Genomic DNA, 16,291 nt, shown 5'->3' on the forward strand with positions numbered 1-16,291 from the left:
CAGTCTAACAATATCTGTTTATCTGCTGGATGTAAAATTTTGAATGAGCTGCAGCTTACCTGATTTAACAGACACCAGTATGGATACAATTACAACAATCCATCCTACTGAAAATAAAAGCATACACAAGTTTTCTAGCAATGTTTCATGGTTGTGTACACTTTGTTGTAATTTGTGTTTTTGTGAAAGCTGTGGTAAATGTGTGATTGTTTGCCACACCTTTGGCCCCTGGTCTCCAAATGTGCCTTTCTTTGCTTCTTATCTGTCCAGGGGAAATCAAGTCAGCAGTAATGCTCGACCATGAGATCAATCCTAACTACAGAATAATTGCTAAAGCAACTGACGGTGGAGGACGCTGGTGTCATGCTGAAGTGCTGGTGGTGGTGACAGACGTGAATGACAACCCGCCACTTTTCACGCTGTCAGAGTACCTTACCGCTGTGTATGAAGATACTCCAGTAAAGGCTCTGCTCACTCGCATCCATGCTATAGATCCAGATGAAGGTGATAACAGTTCTACTATTGATTCCTGTTTTACTGTAATTACTGACAATGTTGTTATATATAATGTGAAGGCATGGGCCAATTTTTACACATTGACACAAGCGCTGTGTTTGGATTCGGTTTCCGTTGTGTTGATTTATATCAGTTTTAGATTATTATGTAAAGTGATCAAATGCATAATTATTTTATCAACCTGTAAGGTTGCTTTACAACAAACATCTTTACAACCACATCTTTAGTGGAATGATTTTGATCAAAGCACATTCAATTCAATTCAGAGAAATATCATCTCAAGGAACTTTACCAAAAACAATCAATTCAATAGGGTCTTACAGGGCAGTCAAAAGTAGCCGGTCAACGGCGGCAAATCGCCGTCTATAGCAGCTCTTGCCGCTGCCTACATTTCCCCGATTATATAATGGAGCGATATTTGTGCCTTCTGGTTGAGCGTGCAGGAACCAATCCAAGCTCAACTCTGAAAAACTCTTATCGCGCGACACTCGCGGAGAAACAGCCAAGCGAGCGCACAGCACAGCTGGTGTTGAGCATGGAATGAGCAGGTCGAGCGTGTGCGTGTTATCTCACTGTGCGCTCGGAAGTTAGTAAATTGTCATATATTCACCTAATTCAATTCAATTCAATTTTATTTATATAGCGCCAAATCATGAAACATGTCATCTCAAGGCACTTTACAAAGTCAAGTTCAATCATATTATACAGATTGGGTCAGATTATACAGATTGGTCAAAAATGTCCTATATAAGGAAACCAGTTGATTGCATCAAAGTCCCGACAAGCAGCATTCACTGATGCTAATGCAGCATTCACTGATGCTGATCAGACTAATCTGATCTGTTTTGGTGCTAGTAATTCAAATTCAACTAATTTTATACAAATCTGTTCAAAACCTTGTTAAAACATGATGATAACATGTGAATTTTTTTTTTAAGAATAATAATAAAAAAACAAAGGTTGTTTTTGAAGAATTGATCATTCACTTTTTTTGCTTTATATTCAATTTAAAACATGCACTCTGACTCTATTGTTTAAATAATCACCTGTCTTGAAAGCTTCCAAAATACATCAGGGAGACTCTATTTTTCAAAATTCTCCCTTCGGGGCTCGGGCACCGGCATAAGTGCACCCTCCTACCTGATAATGTGTGGCCTGCTACTGTAAAAAAGTCTGACTGTCCTGGTCTTAGGGTCAAACAGATTTACAATCAATCAGTTCGACTTGATCCTAGTTAGCAAACAATTTAGTCAAGTTCAGTTTATTGTTCGGATTGGTTAAAAAGTTTTCTATATAAGAAAACCTAGTAGATTGCATTGAGTCATTGACTAGCAGCTTTTATTTCTCTTTAACAACAATAAATAGTTGCTTACATTGGCTGACTTTGCAGTAGTCCCTCATACCGAGCATGCTACATGCTAACCTAGCATAGCTTGGGATAACCTAAGCCACTATAACTATGAGATGAATTAAAAAGGAACGTTTTAGTCTAGTCTTTAAAGTAGATAGGATGTCTACCTAAAATTCTAACGGTGGGAATTGGTCCCACAGAAGAGGAGGCAGATAGCTAAAACATCTGCCTCCCATCCTACTTTAAGAAACGGTATTCCATTAAGAATTCCTCAGCCAAAGTCCAGACCTAAATTCCCCTGAGGATATGAGACAAGACTAGAAAAGTTGTTTCCAGACCATCTCCATTTACTCTGACTAAGCTTGAGCTCTTTGACACAGACAAATCAGCAAAATATTTTGGCCTGTAGGTGTGCAAAGCTGGTAGAAACCTGCCACAAAATAGTGTTAGCTGTAATTAAACCAAAAGGTAGTTCTAATTGTCTTTCAAGATCGTAAACTGGCAGGTGTGCTCATGAAGCTTTCGCAGCAGACACTGTGGACCTCTTGCTTTCTATCCCTTAGCCAATGTCCATTCCCTGGCTAATAAAATAGATGAACTGCTGCTTTTCACCTCTAAAAACTCTGACTTGTGTGGATCTCCCAACCTCTGAGGGCAGTGCAGCACGGTTATTATTGAATGCTGTAGACTGACAGCAGACACCAGTTATCTCAAGTATAATCCTGTTTACTATAACCCTACTTCACTATGAAAACTGGCACAAATTGTTATGTGGTAAATAGAAATGATGAAAATGTCTTAATGTCTTTGTCATTATAAAAACACTGACTACAGCTTTAACTTTACAAACACAAAGACCTATGAATTTCAAATACATAATCAACAATTTTTCTTTTCTATGAAGCAGGTCCAGGTCGCATGGTGGTCTATTCCCTGGTTGACTCTGCTGGAGGTTTTTTCTCCATTGATAAGTTCACAGGCATAATAATCCTGGAGCACATTCTTGACCGTGAAGTCCAGTCAACTCATCACATAACCGTGTGTGCATCTGATCAGGGTTTGCCTCTGCCTCTCTACTCACTGGTCAACATCACAATTACTGTGCTTGACATTAATGACAACCCACCTGTTTTTGAGCGCCGTGATCAGCTGGCAACAGTTCCAGAGGATGTGGGAGTTGGCACTGAAATTCTGAGAGTATATGCTGCCAGCAAAGACATTGGGACAAATGCTGAGATCACCTACAGCATCAGATCAGGCAACGAGCACAAGAACTTCTACATTCATCCGCTGACAGGTATGTGAGGCAGTTGTCTGCCTGTATTATGCAACCAATGACTTTTTTAATTTTAGGTTAATTAGTGAGAAAGCTCCAGAACAGTTCAGGTCTTGACTGGCTTCCATTTTCAATTTATTTTCAATGGCCTACTTTTTTTGGTGGGGGGACTATAAGGTGAACTTAAAATCCTTAAATGTTCTCAAAAATTGATAGTGCACCTTATAATCCATATGTCCAACGTGACCACAATACTGACAGTAGGTAAGTCCTGTCAGTATATCGACAACAGGACAGGAGGGTTGTAAATATTCAGGTTACCTAAAGCTAGCCTAATACGGAGTCATCCCATAATTGGCTGTTAAATGTTGCCTCCCCTTTTGAACCGATAAGGGACACGATCTGTTCCGTATTTATAGGAATATCGGATACGAACACCTTGTTAGGGAGTAGTAGGTTAAAGGCTAGTTCTTTTAGCTTTTAACAGCCAAGAAGACGGTGTGTCAGTCAGGATACAAGTAGGGAGATAAAGAGGATTGCACTCCATTAATGTTGTTGCTGTCAGTATATTTATTTCACCTCAATGCTCAGTGTTGCCAGTAGTCTGCAATAACAAATCAATTGATATTAGGCCAAATATATTCCAACCGTAGAGATTTAAACCAAGTAAACTCAAATATATCTAAAAAGACAAACTTAAACATCCATCCATGGAAATACATTTCCACAACATTCATCCATCCATCCATCCATCCATCCATCCATTTTCGGACCCGCTTAATCCCTCGTGGGGTTGCGGAGGTTGCTGGTGCCTCCAGCGTTCACTGGGCGAGAGGCGGGGCATTTCCGCAACATAATATATATAATTCAAATTAAATAAATATAGTATCACTTGGCTTAGACAATGCAAGAAGTCAAATTGAGCACAGCTTCAATTAAATACTATAAGCAGAAACGTTTTCTGGCTCAACTAGTAATGAGAATAGCTTTTGGCACTATCATGTGGTTAAATAAATACACTACACAAGGGGCGGCAGCCAGCGCCACATGCCTCCGATCACAACGTATATACATGACGCTTAGCTCCGACACAGCACGCATGCGGCAAATATCCAAATTGTAAATAAACATTTTTAATGTTAACTTATGAAGACCAATATAACCCAGGTCTCAAATACTTATCTTTCTGCAGCTTGTAATAACAAACGTAATGTGTAATCAATAAACAGAGCACCGAATGTGGTTACTTACTTTAGGTCAGGGGTGTCAAACTCATTTTGGTTTAGGGGCCGCATACAGCTTAATCTGATCTCAAGAGGGCCACACGAGTAAACACATTGCAATATTAAACTAATAAAAAACTTTTTGTTGATTTTTATATTAAATTAATTTTACTTTTACGCAATATATTATGAATAACCTCAGCGTTTTTAAGAAAAGTATTTGCAATTTCAACAATACTTTTACTCAGTTAAACATTTACTTGTGCATTATGCATAAGAACTGATCACAGTGATTGTACAATGTTGAAAAACATTTATTCACATTTTTTGTAAGTTAAAAACACTGTCCTGCATGACAAAATACATCAAACAGATAAAAATTAATAAATTATTTAAAATAAATTTTCCACATCTGAAGCTCAGTGCTACAATCTGCTGATTAAAACACAGCGCCCCTCGTGGACAATATAGGAACTGCAGTATTGTCGATATCATTTGGGATATTCCCTGCATGAATCATAATAAACCTATTCCCATTCATAAATCAAGCGGAGCACTATGGCAGAAGTCGTACTGCTCCACTTGTGAAAGTCAAATCTGATGAGCTCTTTTTGGCATTAAGACAACAATTCGTATTGCCACATTGCCAGACAGGACACTGAAACCCGCGGGCCGTATGTTTGACACCCCTGCTTTAGGTCATTAACTTAATACTTGGAGCATCGATGTTTAGGACAGCAAACAGCCGACATGCTATAAGTTAAATCGGAAGTAGCAGTTAGCGCACTGAACTCACACCTACGTCACTTCCTTAAAGCAGCCGAATCAATATTAAAAACAAAGAATGTCTGAGCTTTTTATACACGCCTGTCACACAGACATATCCACACACTAAGTGTAAGAATGACCAAAATAAAACTCAGGAAATATTAACACAGGAAACTATCGTGGCGGCAGTGCCCAACGCTTAGCCCTCTAGGCTGCAATTTATTCACATGTACATTCACATGTACATTTCTTATTATTGATTTTTTAAGTAAAGATGAGTTGTACAAGTTTATGTGTGTATCAGACAAATTAATCCAGTGTCACCATAACCCTTAGACTCAAAAAGGTTGGTGACCCATGTTACCAACCTTTTTGGCAAGGGGACACTTGAGTTTAAAGAAAAAAAAAAGAAGGAGAACAAAAAGTTAAAAGCTGAATTGATGACAAGCTATGCAAAATTGAAGAACAGTAGAAATCAGTAGGGTGAGAAAAATAGGCCCTGATGTCCTCCAGTAGCCTAAGCCTATGGCAGCATAACTATAGAAGTAGCTCAGGGTAACATAAGCCACTCTAACTATAAGCTTTGTCAAAAAGGAAAGTTTTAAGATTAGTCTTAAAAGTAGACACGGTGTCAGCCTCACGGACCAAAACTTGGAGTTGGTTCCACAGGAGAGGAGCCTTATAGCTAAAGGATCTGCCTTCCATTCTACTTTTAGAGACTATAGGAACCACCAGCAGACCTGCATTCTGAGAGCGAAGTGCTCTGTTAGAAACATATGGGGTAATCAGAGCTCTGATATATGATGGAGCTTGATTATTAAGGGCTTTATACGTTAGAAGAAGAATTTTAAATTCTATTCTTCATTTAATAGGAAGCCAATAAAGGGAAGCTAAAATTGGAGAAACATGAACCCTCATGTTGATTTTCATCAGAACTCTTCCTGCAGCATTTTGGATCAGCTGAAGACTTTGAACTGCATTTTGTGGTCTTCCTGATAGTAAAGAATTACAATGGTCCAGCCTTGGAGTAACGAATGCATGGACTAATTTTTCAGCATCACCCCTGGACAGAATGTTTTAGTGATATTCCAGAGGTGAAAAAGGAAACTCTTTTTGATATAGAGTAGCTCTAAACCGAAATGTTTTCATACAGATTTTTAAAAATGTTTTCAGGAAACCACTGTAAATGTTAATGTGTGTTTAGCTTTGCACAAATTAGTTATTGAATATATTAATATTCAAACAAATGTCCTAGTTGAATTCCTTGAATTCCTCTCTCTCTCTCTCTCTCTCTCTCTCTCTCTCTCTCTCTCTCTCTCTCTCTCTCAGGTGCCATTTTAGTCACCAACCCTTTGGACTATGAGACCTGCAAGGACTACTTCCTAACAGTTGAGGCCCGTGATGGGGGAACTCCACCTTTGAGCGCCATTACTACACTGAACATAAACTTAACAGATGTTAACGATAATGCTCCAGTGTTCAGCCATGACCTTTACACTGCTGTGTTACCTGAAGATTCCACAACTGGACAGTTTGTAGTCCAGGTAAATTCAAAGGATTTGTCAGGTTAATACTGCATGCATAATGGACTATACCAGTGCTTCTTAATAATTTTTTATCACCTCCCAAAAAAAAAGAAAAATATCCCTCACTGTCCGCCGCGACTGTAAATGGTATGATTTTTCCATAAAATTCTTATAAGGCTTATGAAAATTGTTTTAGGTATACTTAAGACGCAAGTAGCCTGTTACCATTAAATTAAAAATTAAAAGAAAAACGAAATATAGATATTTTTACAACAAAGAATAACTTTATTAACATTGTTTTTAGTATATCAAAGATAATTTGAATGTCAAAGGGTGTTCAATTTGCAAACCTAAAAAAATAGACAAAATTCATCTTTGACTTTCTGTGTGACTTCATACTTGAACTTAGTAGTAAAGATGGCGGCGCTGGTTACTGTTGCAGCTAAGGTGCTCCGGTGAATTTATTTTGTCTCCAAGCTCTAATACAATACAGGAGAGAGGAGCTGTTAGAACTGTGACCCAATCTGGGAGTTCAGAAACCCTACTGACTGTGGAATCCAGACTTTATTCATCTCGACCTGCAACGGACAACAGAATCTCCAGTGTATGTGTCCCAGAAGCCCAGATAACGGGATAAGTGAAGGAGACGGCAAGACTGTTGGGCAGGCCTGCTGATTGGCTAAAAGCTTACACTTACAGACCAACACTTCCGAGCCTCACTCTGGCCAACATAAGATCCCTCGGCTACAAACTTGACGAGATACGGTTAAGAATTGCTGCGCGCAAGATGGACAGCTGTGTAGCGATTTTGACAGAATCATGGTTTGACAGCAGCGTCGGTGATGCTGCTGTCTAACCATGGAGGAGTGGACGTATACAGGGCCGATCAAACGGCGGATGCTAATAAAAGTAAAGGAGGTGGTATGGCAATTTACATCCACAACTCCTGGTGGACTTCGGCAAAAGTCATCGGAACCTTCTCCTTACCTGACTTGGAATACCTTGCAGTTAAGTCCGGACCATTTAAACTGTCTAGAGAGTTCATATCTGTGACAATCATTGCAACGTACGTACAACCGAGAGCTAACGCTAAGCTAGCGCTTGAGGAACTCTACAGCTTTGTTACTGGCCAAATGAACAGTAATCCAGAAATGGCTATGATAATCTCTGGGGACTTTAACCATATTCATTTAAAATCTGTGCTCCCCAAGTTCCATACATTTATTAAGTTCCAGACCAGAGACTTATCTGTGACTTTCCTGAATGCTAAAAAAAAATGTAACCCTTGTCCATTGCATGCTTTTTGTCACTTTTTTGCCTTCATTATGTATATGTATAATGTCAACTGTAATGTGAACCAGAGTAGACAAAGAAAATTTCACAGCAGTAACACACGTTGACAAATGAATATTGTTATTCTGATTGTAAATATGTTCATACTTGTCAGATTTGTCTCGGTGAACCCGAACAAGCACACACACAGAGCGCAGAGCAGCTGTTCAGACAGTTTATTGCTGGGTAAAGTGATAGTGGATGAAGCGGACCAGAGTCTTTTACCGGAGTAGGGTGGGCAGATGAAGAATGCTGGAGCAGCCTGATCAGAGTGAGCTGGAGAGTCTCGGGAGGTGCTGGGGTAGCTGAGGGACCAGAGGAGACGTGGAGGTAACTTCATCAGAAGCACGGTGAAGGCGGCGAGCGAGATCTTCTCATAGGAGAATGAGAGACGGACTGGCGGAGAACAGGAGACTGAGGTGGGTTTATATGGAGAGCTCTGCAGGTGGACTGAGTTCTGACTTAAACAGGTGAGGATGATTAGTGGAGCAGAGCATGAGGAGGAAGGCTCTGGAAGATTCAGGGTTCAGCAGGCAGGATTGCACCCTGACATCACCCTACCCTCAAGGCGGGATACCAGACGGCCCAAAAGGAACGACCCACCCAGGGCGGGCGGAGGGAGGCACGGATGGGGGGCTAGTTTCCAACAAAAAGTGCCGGGGGAACGGGAAACTCTTGAAGCGCGCTGGAACTCGGGAAACTCTCGAAGCGCGCTGGAACTCGGGAAACTCTCGAAGCGCGCCGGAACTCGGGAAACTCTTGAAGCGCGCTGGAACTCGGGAAACTCTTGAAGCGCGCTAGGACTCGGGAAACTCTTGAAGCGCGCCGGGACTCGGGAAACTCTTGACAGCGCCGGGACTCGGGAAACTCTTGACAGCGCCGGGACTCGGGAAACTCTTGACAGCGCCGGAACTTGGGAGCGCCAGAGGGTGCAGGCGGCGACTTGGTTTCGGGCTGAGGCACAGCAGCACCATTTTCTTGGTGGCCGCCGGGTCTGTTTTCTTGGTGGCCCGCGGAACTGCGCTTGCTTCGGCCGGCGGGACTGCGCTTGCTTCGGCCGGCGGAGCTGGGAGCTCGGAGACGGACGGCGGAGCTGGGAGCTCGAAGACGGACGGCGGAGCTGGGATAAACACACCCACGCAGGCTTGGGCCGTGGCGTGTGCAGCGGAAACCTTTGAGATGGCTGGCGAGACGGTGTGCACCCCGACCTCGTAGGCTGTGGGACTCTCGTCAGCGGGAACAGGGGCGGACCAACATGGGAAAACGTCATCCCTGTCCCCGTAGAAAAAATCCCACAGCTGGTCTTCATAGAGGCGGGGTGCTCTAGCCAGACTCTCCTGAGCGGCGGCATCTGCACCCGGCCGACTCACCAGGGAAAAGGAGGTGACGTCAGCCGCAGTTGGTGCGGCTTGAGCAGAGATGTCAGGCTTGGCCTCGGGAGATATCCTGGGGCGCCGAGTCCGGCGTCTGCGCCGGGAGGAGCCGGGCAGCGATGTTGAGACTGCTGCTGACGGTGAGGAATCGGGATCAGCAGCAGATAAAGCAGCGCCTGCAGTTGCAGGAGCGACGGGAGTGGAAGGAACAGCAGCAGCCGGAGCAGCGGACAGGCTGGTGGCGAGGGTAGATCCGATCGGTGGGGATGTTCCCGTCCAGAACTCCCAATCGATCCCCTGGGAAAGGTCCGCTAGCTCCGGGAACGCAGAGCAATGTTGTGCTAGGCTTAGAACGTGTTCCTCCATGTTAGCTCGAGCTATGGCTGCTGCTTCCGCCTGCAGCCACGGTGAGTCCAGGTTAGCGACCATGGCTTGGCTGCGCTTCAGTTCCTGAAGGCAAAGCTCCACAGAAAGGACCAGGGAGGGAGGTAATGGGGACACCTGACCGGCCCTAGCACGCGGGCTCTGTGTGTGTTCCAGGTTCATCTTTGGCCAGTCCGTGCTGTCAGATTTGTCTCGGTGAACCCGAACAAGCACACACACAGAGAGCAGAGCAGCTGTTCAGACAATTTATTGGTGGGTAAAGTGATAGTGGATAAAGCGGACCAGAGTCTTTTACCGGAGTAGGGTGGGCAGATGAAGAATGCTGGAGCAGCCTGATCAGAGTGAGCTGGAGAGTTTCGAGAGGTGCTGGGGTAGCTGAGGGACCAGAAGAGACGTGGAGGTAACTTCATCAGATGCACGGTGAAGGCGGCGAGCGAGATCTTCTCATAGGAGAATGAGAGACGGACTGGCGGAGAACAGGAGACTAAGGTGGGTTTATATGGAGAGCTCTGCAGGTGGACTGAGTTCTGACTGATTGAAGATTAAACAGGTGAGGATGATTAGTGGAGCAGAGCATGAGGAGGAAGGTTCTGGAAGATTCAGGGTGCAGCAGGCAGGATTGCACCCTGGCAATACTGACATATTTACAAAAAGGTAGATTCTCACACAAGGTGTTTGTCATATCACAATATACATAAGCAATAAAGTTTCTGTTGCTGTCAGTTGCTTTATCGAATTGTAAGGCAAAATGTCCTTGAAGATCGTTAGCAATGTCATTTATATATTGGGCGGCAGTATCATTGGATGGAGGGATAGTTTTTACTTTTGCACCACTTGCGTCATTCAGCAAGACAGAAAAAATGTCTAATGCTGCAGCTAGTATCAGCTCCTCTGCTAGTGTGTTGTTGTTTTTTTGCACGGGGCAATTTGGTACACCACCTTATATGATGCCAACAGTGCTCGCTGGTTTACGGAAGTTCTTCTTTTTTTGTGTCCTGTCTGGCAAAATGCCAAAAAGAGCCCAACAGATTTCTTTCCCAACCGGAGCCTTAATGCTTTCGCCATAGTGCTCCGCTTGATTTATAAATGCAAGAAACTTTATTATAATTTATGCAAGGAATAGTTCATGTTAAATGGACACTGAAATAAGAAGGTAGAAGAAAAAAAGGAGAAAAGGTGATAGAGAAAGAGGAAACAAAAGGGAGAGAATGATACAATATCTTCAGTCTGCTTTTTCACAGGCAAATATAGGTATAAATAGAACAGCAAAACCAGCCGATAAAGTATTACAGATACAAACAAGCAACACCTTGATACCATCACTGAAGAGTATACATTATTATCTAATACGGAATGTATAAAGTGAAAGATAATAATAGGAGCTTTCTGTGTAGAAGTGAATCTGTAAGTACCTGGATCCAAGCACCTGTAGGTGTTTGTGAGAGTGCGCTTGTGTATGTAAGGTTTATCCATGAGATAAAATGTTCAATAGTGGTTGTGAAGAGCCAAAGACCTGCCCCCCAGAGCACCGAGGCAGAGTTCAGGGGAGCCAAAACCCCAGATGCCCAAAGGGACCTTCAAAGCAAAGGTGCCCAAGAGGGGCCAACACAGGGAATCTGCCTCCCCCACCCAAGAGAACAGGAGAGACGGCCCCCAGGAACCCCCCCCTCCCCCACCAACAGTCACAATGCTGAAGCCCCAGGGAGCTGCGGGGACGAGCCTGTGGGCTCCGCCGGCAGCCAGCTATGCCGGAGCACACCATCCCCTCAATATCCTAGCTTTCACAAGCGGAGCACACCAGAGGCCATGGTAGGGCCAGGCACCAAGGCATACATTGGCTCAAACCCCAAGCGACATATTCCACAGAACCCGAGGCCCCGCAAGGACACCCGCCCAGTGACGACACAACCTAGGAACCCAGAGCCCAGGACCCACCCCATGCCCACCTAGCAGCAGCGCAGCTACCAGGCCAGTAACCAACATCTGTCAGGGCAGAATTCCCAAGAGCAGACTAATATGATGAACAAGCAATCTCTGTATTGATTGATTTCTTTTTTTTTTTTTTTGCTTTTCCAATTCATGAGGATTGTTTTCTTTGCGATAACAGTGAAACAGTTTTGCGATGGCAGTGAAAGCCATGCAAAAAGATTTTTTTTCCAAAGTGCTTTCATCTAAGTTACCCAGCAAGCAAACTGAAGGGGAAGGGGAAATTTTGCAACTCAGGCACTATGACAAGTCCTTACATATCTGGACCCAGAACCTCTGAACACGTGTACATAACCATAATTCATAAATATCATTCTCAGGACTGCTGACTGCACTGTGAACACATATTGGATTGTGCAAAACCCATCTTTGACCTGTATAAGATAGACTTTATTAATCTCACAGTGGAGAAATTCACATGTCACATTGGCACAATAATCAAAAGAAGGTGTCAAAAGGAGGAAAAGGAGGTATATACAGTGCATCCACATATATACAGTGCATCAAGAAAAAAAGAAATAAAACAAAGATTCGCCTTTTGGCGAATTTTACCGGTCAATCTACGTTACTACCCTCATCTATGGTCACGAACTTTGGGTCGTGACCGAAAGAACGAGATCCAGGATACAAGCGGCCGAAATTAGTTTTTTCCGTAGTGTGTCTGGGCTCTCCCTTAGATATAGGGTGAGGAGCTCAGTCATCCGGGGAGGACTCAGCGTAGAGCCGCTGCTCTTCCACATCGAGAGGAGCCTGTTGAGGTGGCTCGGCCATCTGGTTAGGATGCTTCCTGGACGCCTCCCTGGTGAGGTGTTCCGGGCACATCCCACAGGGAGCAGGCTCAGGGGAAGACCCAGGACACGCTGGAGAGACTATGTCTCCTGGCTGGCCTGGGAACGCCTTGGGATTCCCCCGGAGGAGCTGGCCGAAGTGGCCGGGGAGAGGGATGTCTGGGCCTCCCTACTGAAGCTGCTACCCCCGTGAGGCTGGGACAGGGAAATTGATAATTAAAGAGAATAGGCAGTCTTAAAAAGATGAGTTTTGAGTTGTGATTTAAAATGGAGAAGTGAGTCCATGTTTCTAAGTAGGGGTGGTAGAGAGTTCCAGAGGTGGGGGGCAGAGCGGCTGAATACTCTGCTCCCCATGGTGGTGAGACGGGTAGAAGGGACAGACAGGTGTAAAGCAGATGAGGATCTAAGAGCACAGGAGGGGGTGGGAATGTGCAGGAGGCCTGACAGATATGGGGGGGGGGGCTAGGTGGTGAAGGGCCTTGAATGTCACCATGAGAATTTTGTATTGAATGTGGAACTGCACGGGGAGCCAGTGGAGCTGTCGGAGGACCGGAGTGATGTGGTGGATAGAGGGAGTTCTTGTTATGATGCTAGCAGCTGAGTTCTGGACCAGTTGTAGTTTATGGAGTGATTTCTGAGGAAGGCCAAAGAGGAGAGAGTTGCAGTAATCCAGTCGGGAGGTGACAAGGCTATGCACAAGTATGGCAGCAGTGTGTGGGGGTAAGGGAGGGACGGAGGCGGTTGATGTTTCTTAAGTGAAAGTAGGTAGACCGGGTAATGTTATTGATATGGGATTGAAAAGATAGGGTGCTATCGAGGATGACACCCAGACTCTTAACCTAGGGGGAGGGGGAGATGGAGGAACTGTCAATAATAAGTGGGAAACTGTCGGTTTTGGAAAGAGTTGATTTGGTGCCGATGAGGAGAACCTCAGTTTTACTATTGTTTAATTGAAGGAAGTTGTTATTGAACCAGGCTTTTATTTCACAGATGCAATTTGTGAGGGAGGTGGGGGGAAGAGAGGACGATGGTTGCGTGGAGAGGTAGAGCTGGGTGTCATCGGCATAGCAATGGAAGTGGATGTTAAATTTGTGGAAGATATTGCCAAGGGGAAGGAGGTAGATGATGAAGAGGAGGGGCCCGAGTACAGAGCCCTGGGGCACGCCTGACACCTATGTACATTTAAGGTGACTTATATACAAATGGATTTGACTTTGTACATTAAAGTGGTACCAGATAACAGTGAGGTAGTGAGATAACTATAACAGCTGAAGTCTCTTATTTAACAGGATTATTGCACAGGGTATTGCACAGGGTATTAAATAGTAATTGCACATTAGTTATTGCACAAGTTATTACAGTTATAGTGCAGCATTGTAAAGTCTGATGGCAGCAGGGATGAATGACCTGCAGTAGCACTCCTTTTTACAAACAGGGTGTATAAATCTGTCACTAAAGAAGCTGCTCAGCTCCTCTGCAGTCTGGTGCAGGGGGTAAAAGGTGTTGTCCATGATGGATGTAAGCTTGGACAACACCCTCCTCTCAGCCACTTTCTCCACCGAGTCCAGAGTGGAGCCCAGGACAGTAGTGGCCCTACTCACCAGCTTGTTCAGTCTCTATCTGTCCCACTCTGCACTGCCTGGAGCCCAGCAGATGACAGTGCAGAGGAGAGATGAGGCCACTACAGAGTCATAGAAGGTTTTAAGCAGGGGACTGGTCACTCCAGTGAACAGCACCCTCAGCACCCTCAGGAGGAGGAGGCGGCTCTGGCCCTTCTTGTACAGGGCGTCGGTGTTATGAGTCCAGTCCAGTTTTATTATTGACGTGAACACCCAGATATTTGAAACTCCCCACAGTTTCTATGTCCGGCCCCGGGATGTTCATGGGAGAGTTAGGTGAGGGTGTTCTCCTGAAGTCGATCACCATCTCCTTGGTCTTGCAGGTATTTAGACACAGTGGGTTCTTCTCACACCAGTCCACAAAGTTCATGATGACCGAACGGTACTCCAGCTAGTTCCCCTTCGACACACAGCCTACAATGGCGGAGAACTTCTGAAGACGGCAGTTGTCCGTGTTGTAGGTGAAGTCAGAGGTGTAGAGGGTAAAGAGAAATGGAGACAGGACGGTTCCCTGGGGGGGCCCCGGTGCTGCAGACTTTAACCTCTGACTGACAGCCATGCAGCCGCACGTACTGAGGGTGGTCAGTGAGGTAGTTGATGGTACAGGCAGCAAGATGTTTGTCCACTTCAGCGTCCTCCAGCTTCCCCATCAGCAGCGCCGGTCTGATAGTGTAAAAAGCACTGGAGAAGTCAAAGAACATGACTCTCATAGCGCTCCCGGTGGTCTCCAGGTGGGTGAGCGCCCGCTGCAACAGGTAGATGATGGCGTCCTCTACTCCGATGTTGGGCAAGTAGGCAAACTGCAGCGGGTCCACGGTGGGGCTCACCATGGTGCGTAGGTGTGCAAGGATGAGGCGCTCCATGGTCTTCATCAGATGGGAGGTCAGGGTGACTGGTCTCAAGTGGGCCGGTTTCTTGGCGTGCGGCTTTTTGGGAACTGGTACCACACAGGAGGTCTTCCACAGGGTGGGGACCACCCCCAGGCTGAGGCTCAGGTTGTAGATGTAGCTGAGGACCTCACAGAGCTCATCAGCACAGGTCCTCAGCAGCCTAGCGGGGATGCCGTCCGGTCCTGAGACTTTCCTCTGTTTCAGCCTCATCAGCTCTGTACACTTCCAGGGTATAGTGTATTCTGCGATAGATTTTGTTTTGTTTTAGTTGTAAATTTGGGTTTCTAGTCATTTTGAAAATTCTTAAACATATCTGAGCCCAGATGTTTTGTTCAAAGCTGACTGATAAATCCTCTTCCCATTTCATAATAGGAAGAGAAATTGAATCATCTAGTTTTGACAGTGTCCTGTATAATTTAGACAGTAGTTTGGTGGGTTTAGATCCAGGAACTCTAATATATTTATTGGAATTTGTGAACCACCTTTAATATGCTAAAATTTATTTTGTTATTATAGATTTAATTTGTTGATATTTATTTGTATTAATACCATATTGTATATTTAATCTATTAAATGTTATGGCTGATGTAATTCAAGTGTGTTTTACAGTTATAACAAATGTTATCTCCACAAGAGTTTTATACATTGATGGGATTTTGATGTTTGTGTTTTCCGATCCGCTCATTACAACCAAAATAAAACCGAAGCTTTTTAAAATTAGCACCAAATGTCTGCTAGCCTAATGCTATTAGCTTCCGGTAATATTAGCTTCCGGTAATATTTGGATACGCGACTACGGTTCGTTTCAAAAATATATATTTTTTCGTTTCGATCCACCATCGTTCAATAGTGCTATGAGTGTTATTACCGCATTAATATGGAACATTAATGTCGATTTAATGGTGTTTTTGTATAACTTTAGGATTAACTGATTTTAGCGACCGATCGCTACAGCAACCCCTTAGCCTCCCAGAGGTATAATCGCATTAATAAAATCAAGGGTTCTAAAATTTTACTGATGTTTACTGAGAAAATCATTCTTTAAAATGTTATTTCATCAAATAATGTTTTGTTTAACTCGATTGAAATATGTTGATTGAAATATAGTGTTAATTGAGATATACAGCATTTTATAGTGATGTTCTCTGGATCTTCATTTTATTTCTGTTAATAAATTCTTAAACTTGAGAGAATTTGTCCCTCATTTATTCTCTATGTGTGCACAGTTTGCTGTTAAAAGAATGACAGTGCTCAAATCA

At 44.0% G+C, this 16,291-nt stretch overlaps 1 protein-coding gene across 20 annotated transcripts in view; it reads left to right on the forward strand.

The window, feature by feature from the left end:
* Window positions 1-16,291, forward strand: part of fat3a (FAT atypical cadherin 3a) — a 359,084-nt gene that overhangs the window by 247,952 nt on the left and 94,841 nt on the right. For 16 of the 20 annotated variants that reach the window (XM_036133269.1, XM_036133266.1, XM_036133267.1 and 13 more), the window contains 3 exons: window positions 271-504; window positions 2,772-3,164; window positions 6,464-6,678. In XM_036133269.1, the coding sequence (XP_035989162.1) occupies window positions 271-504; window positions 2,772-3,164; window positions 6,464-6,678 (842 nt within the window). The remainder of the gene's footprint in view (window positions 1-270; window positions 505-2,771; window positions 3,165-6,463; window positions 6,679-16,291) is intronic. The other 4 variants (XM_036133256.1, XM_036133257.1, XM_036133261.1 and 1 more) reach the window with 1 other exon arrangement.

The sequence above is a fragment of the Fundulus heteroclitus genome, unplaced genomic scaffold, assembly GCF_011125445.2.
Source record: "Fundulus heteroclitus isolate FHET01 unplaced genomic scaffold, MU-UCD_Fhet_4.1 scaffold_60, whole genome shotgun sequence".
Taxonomy (NCBI): domain Eukaryota; kingdom Metazoa; phylum Chordata; class Actinopteri; order Cyprinodontiformes; family Fundulidae; genus Fundulus; species Fundulus heteroclitus.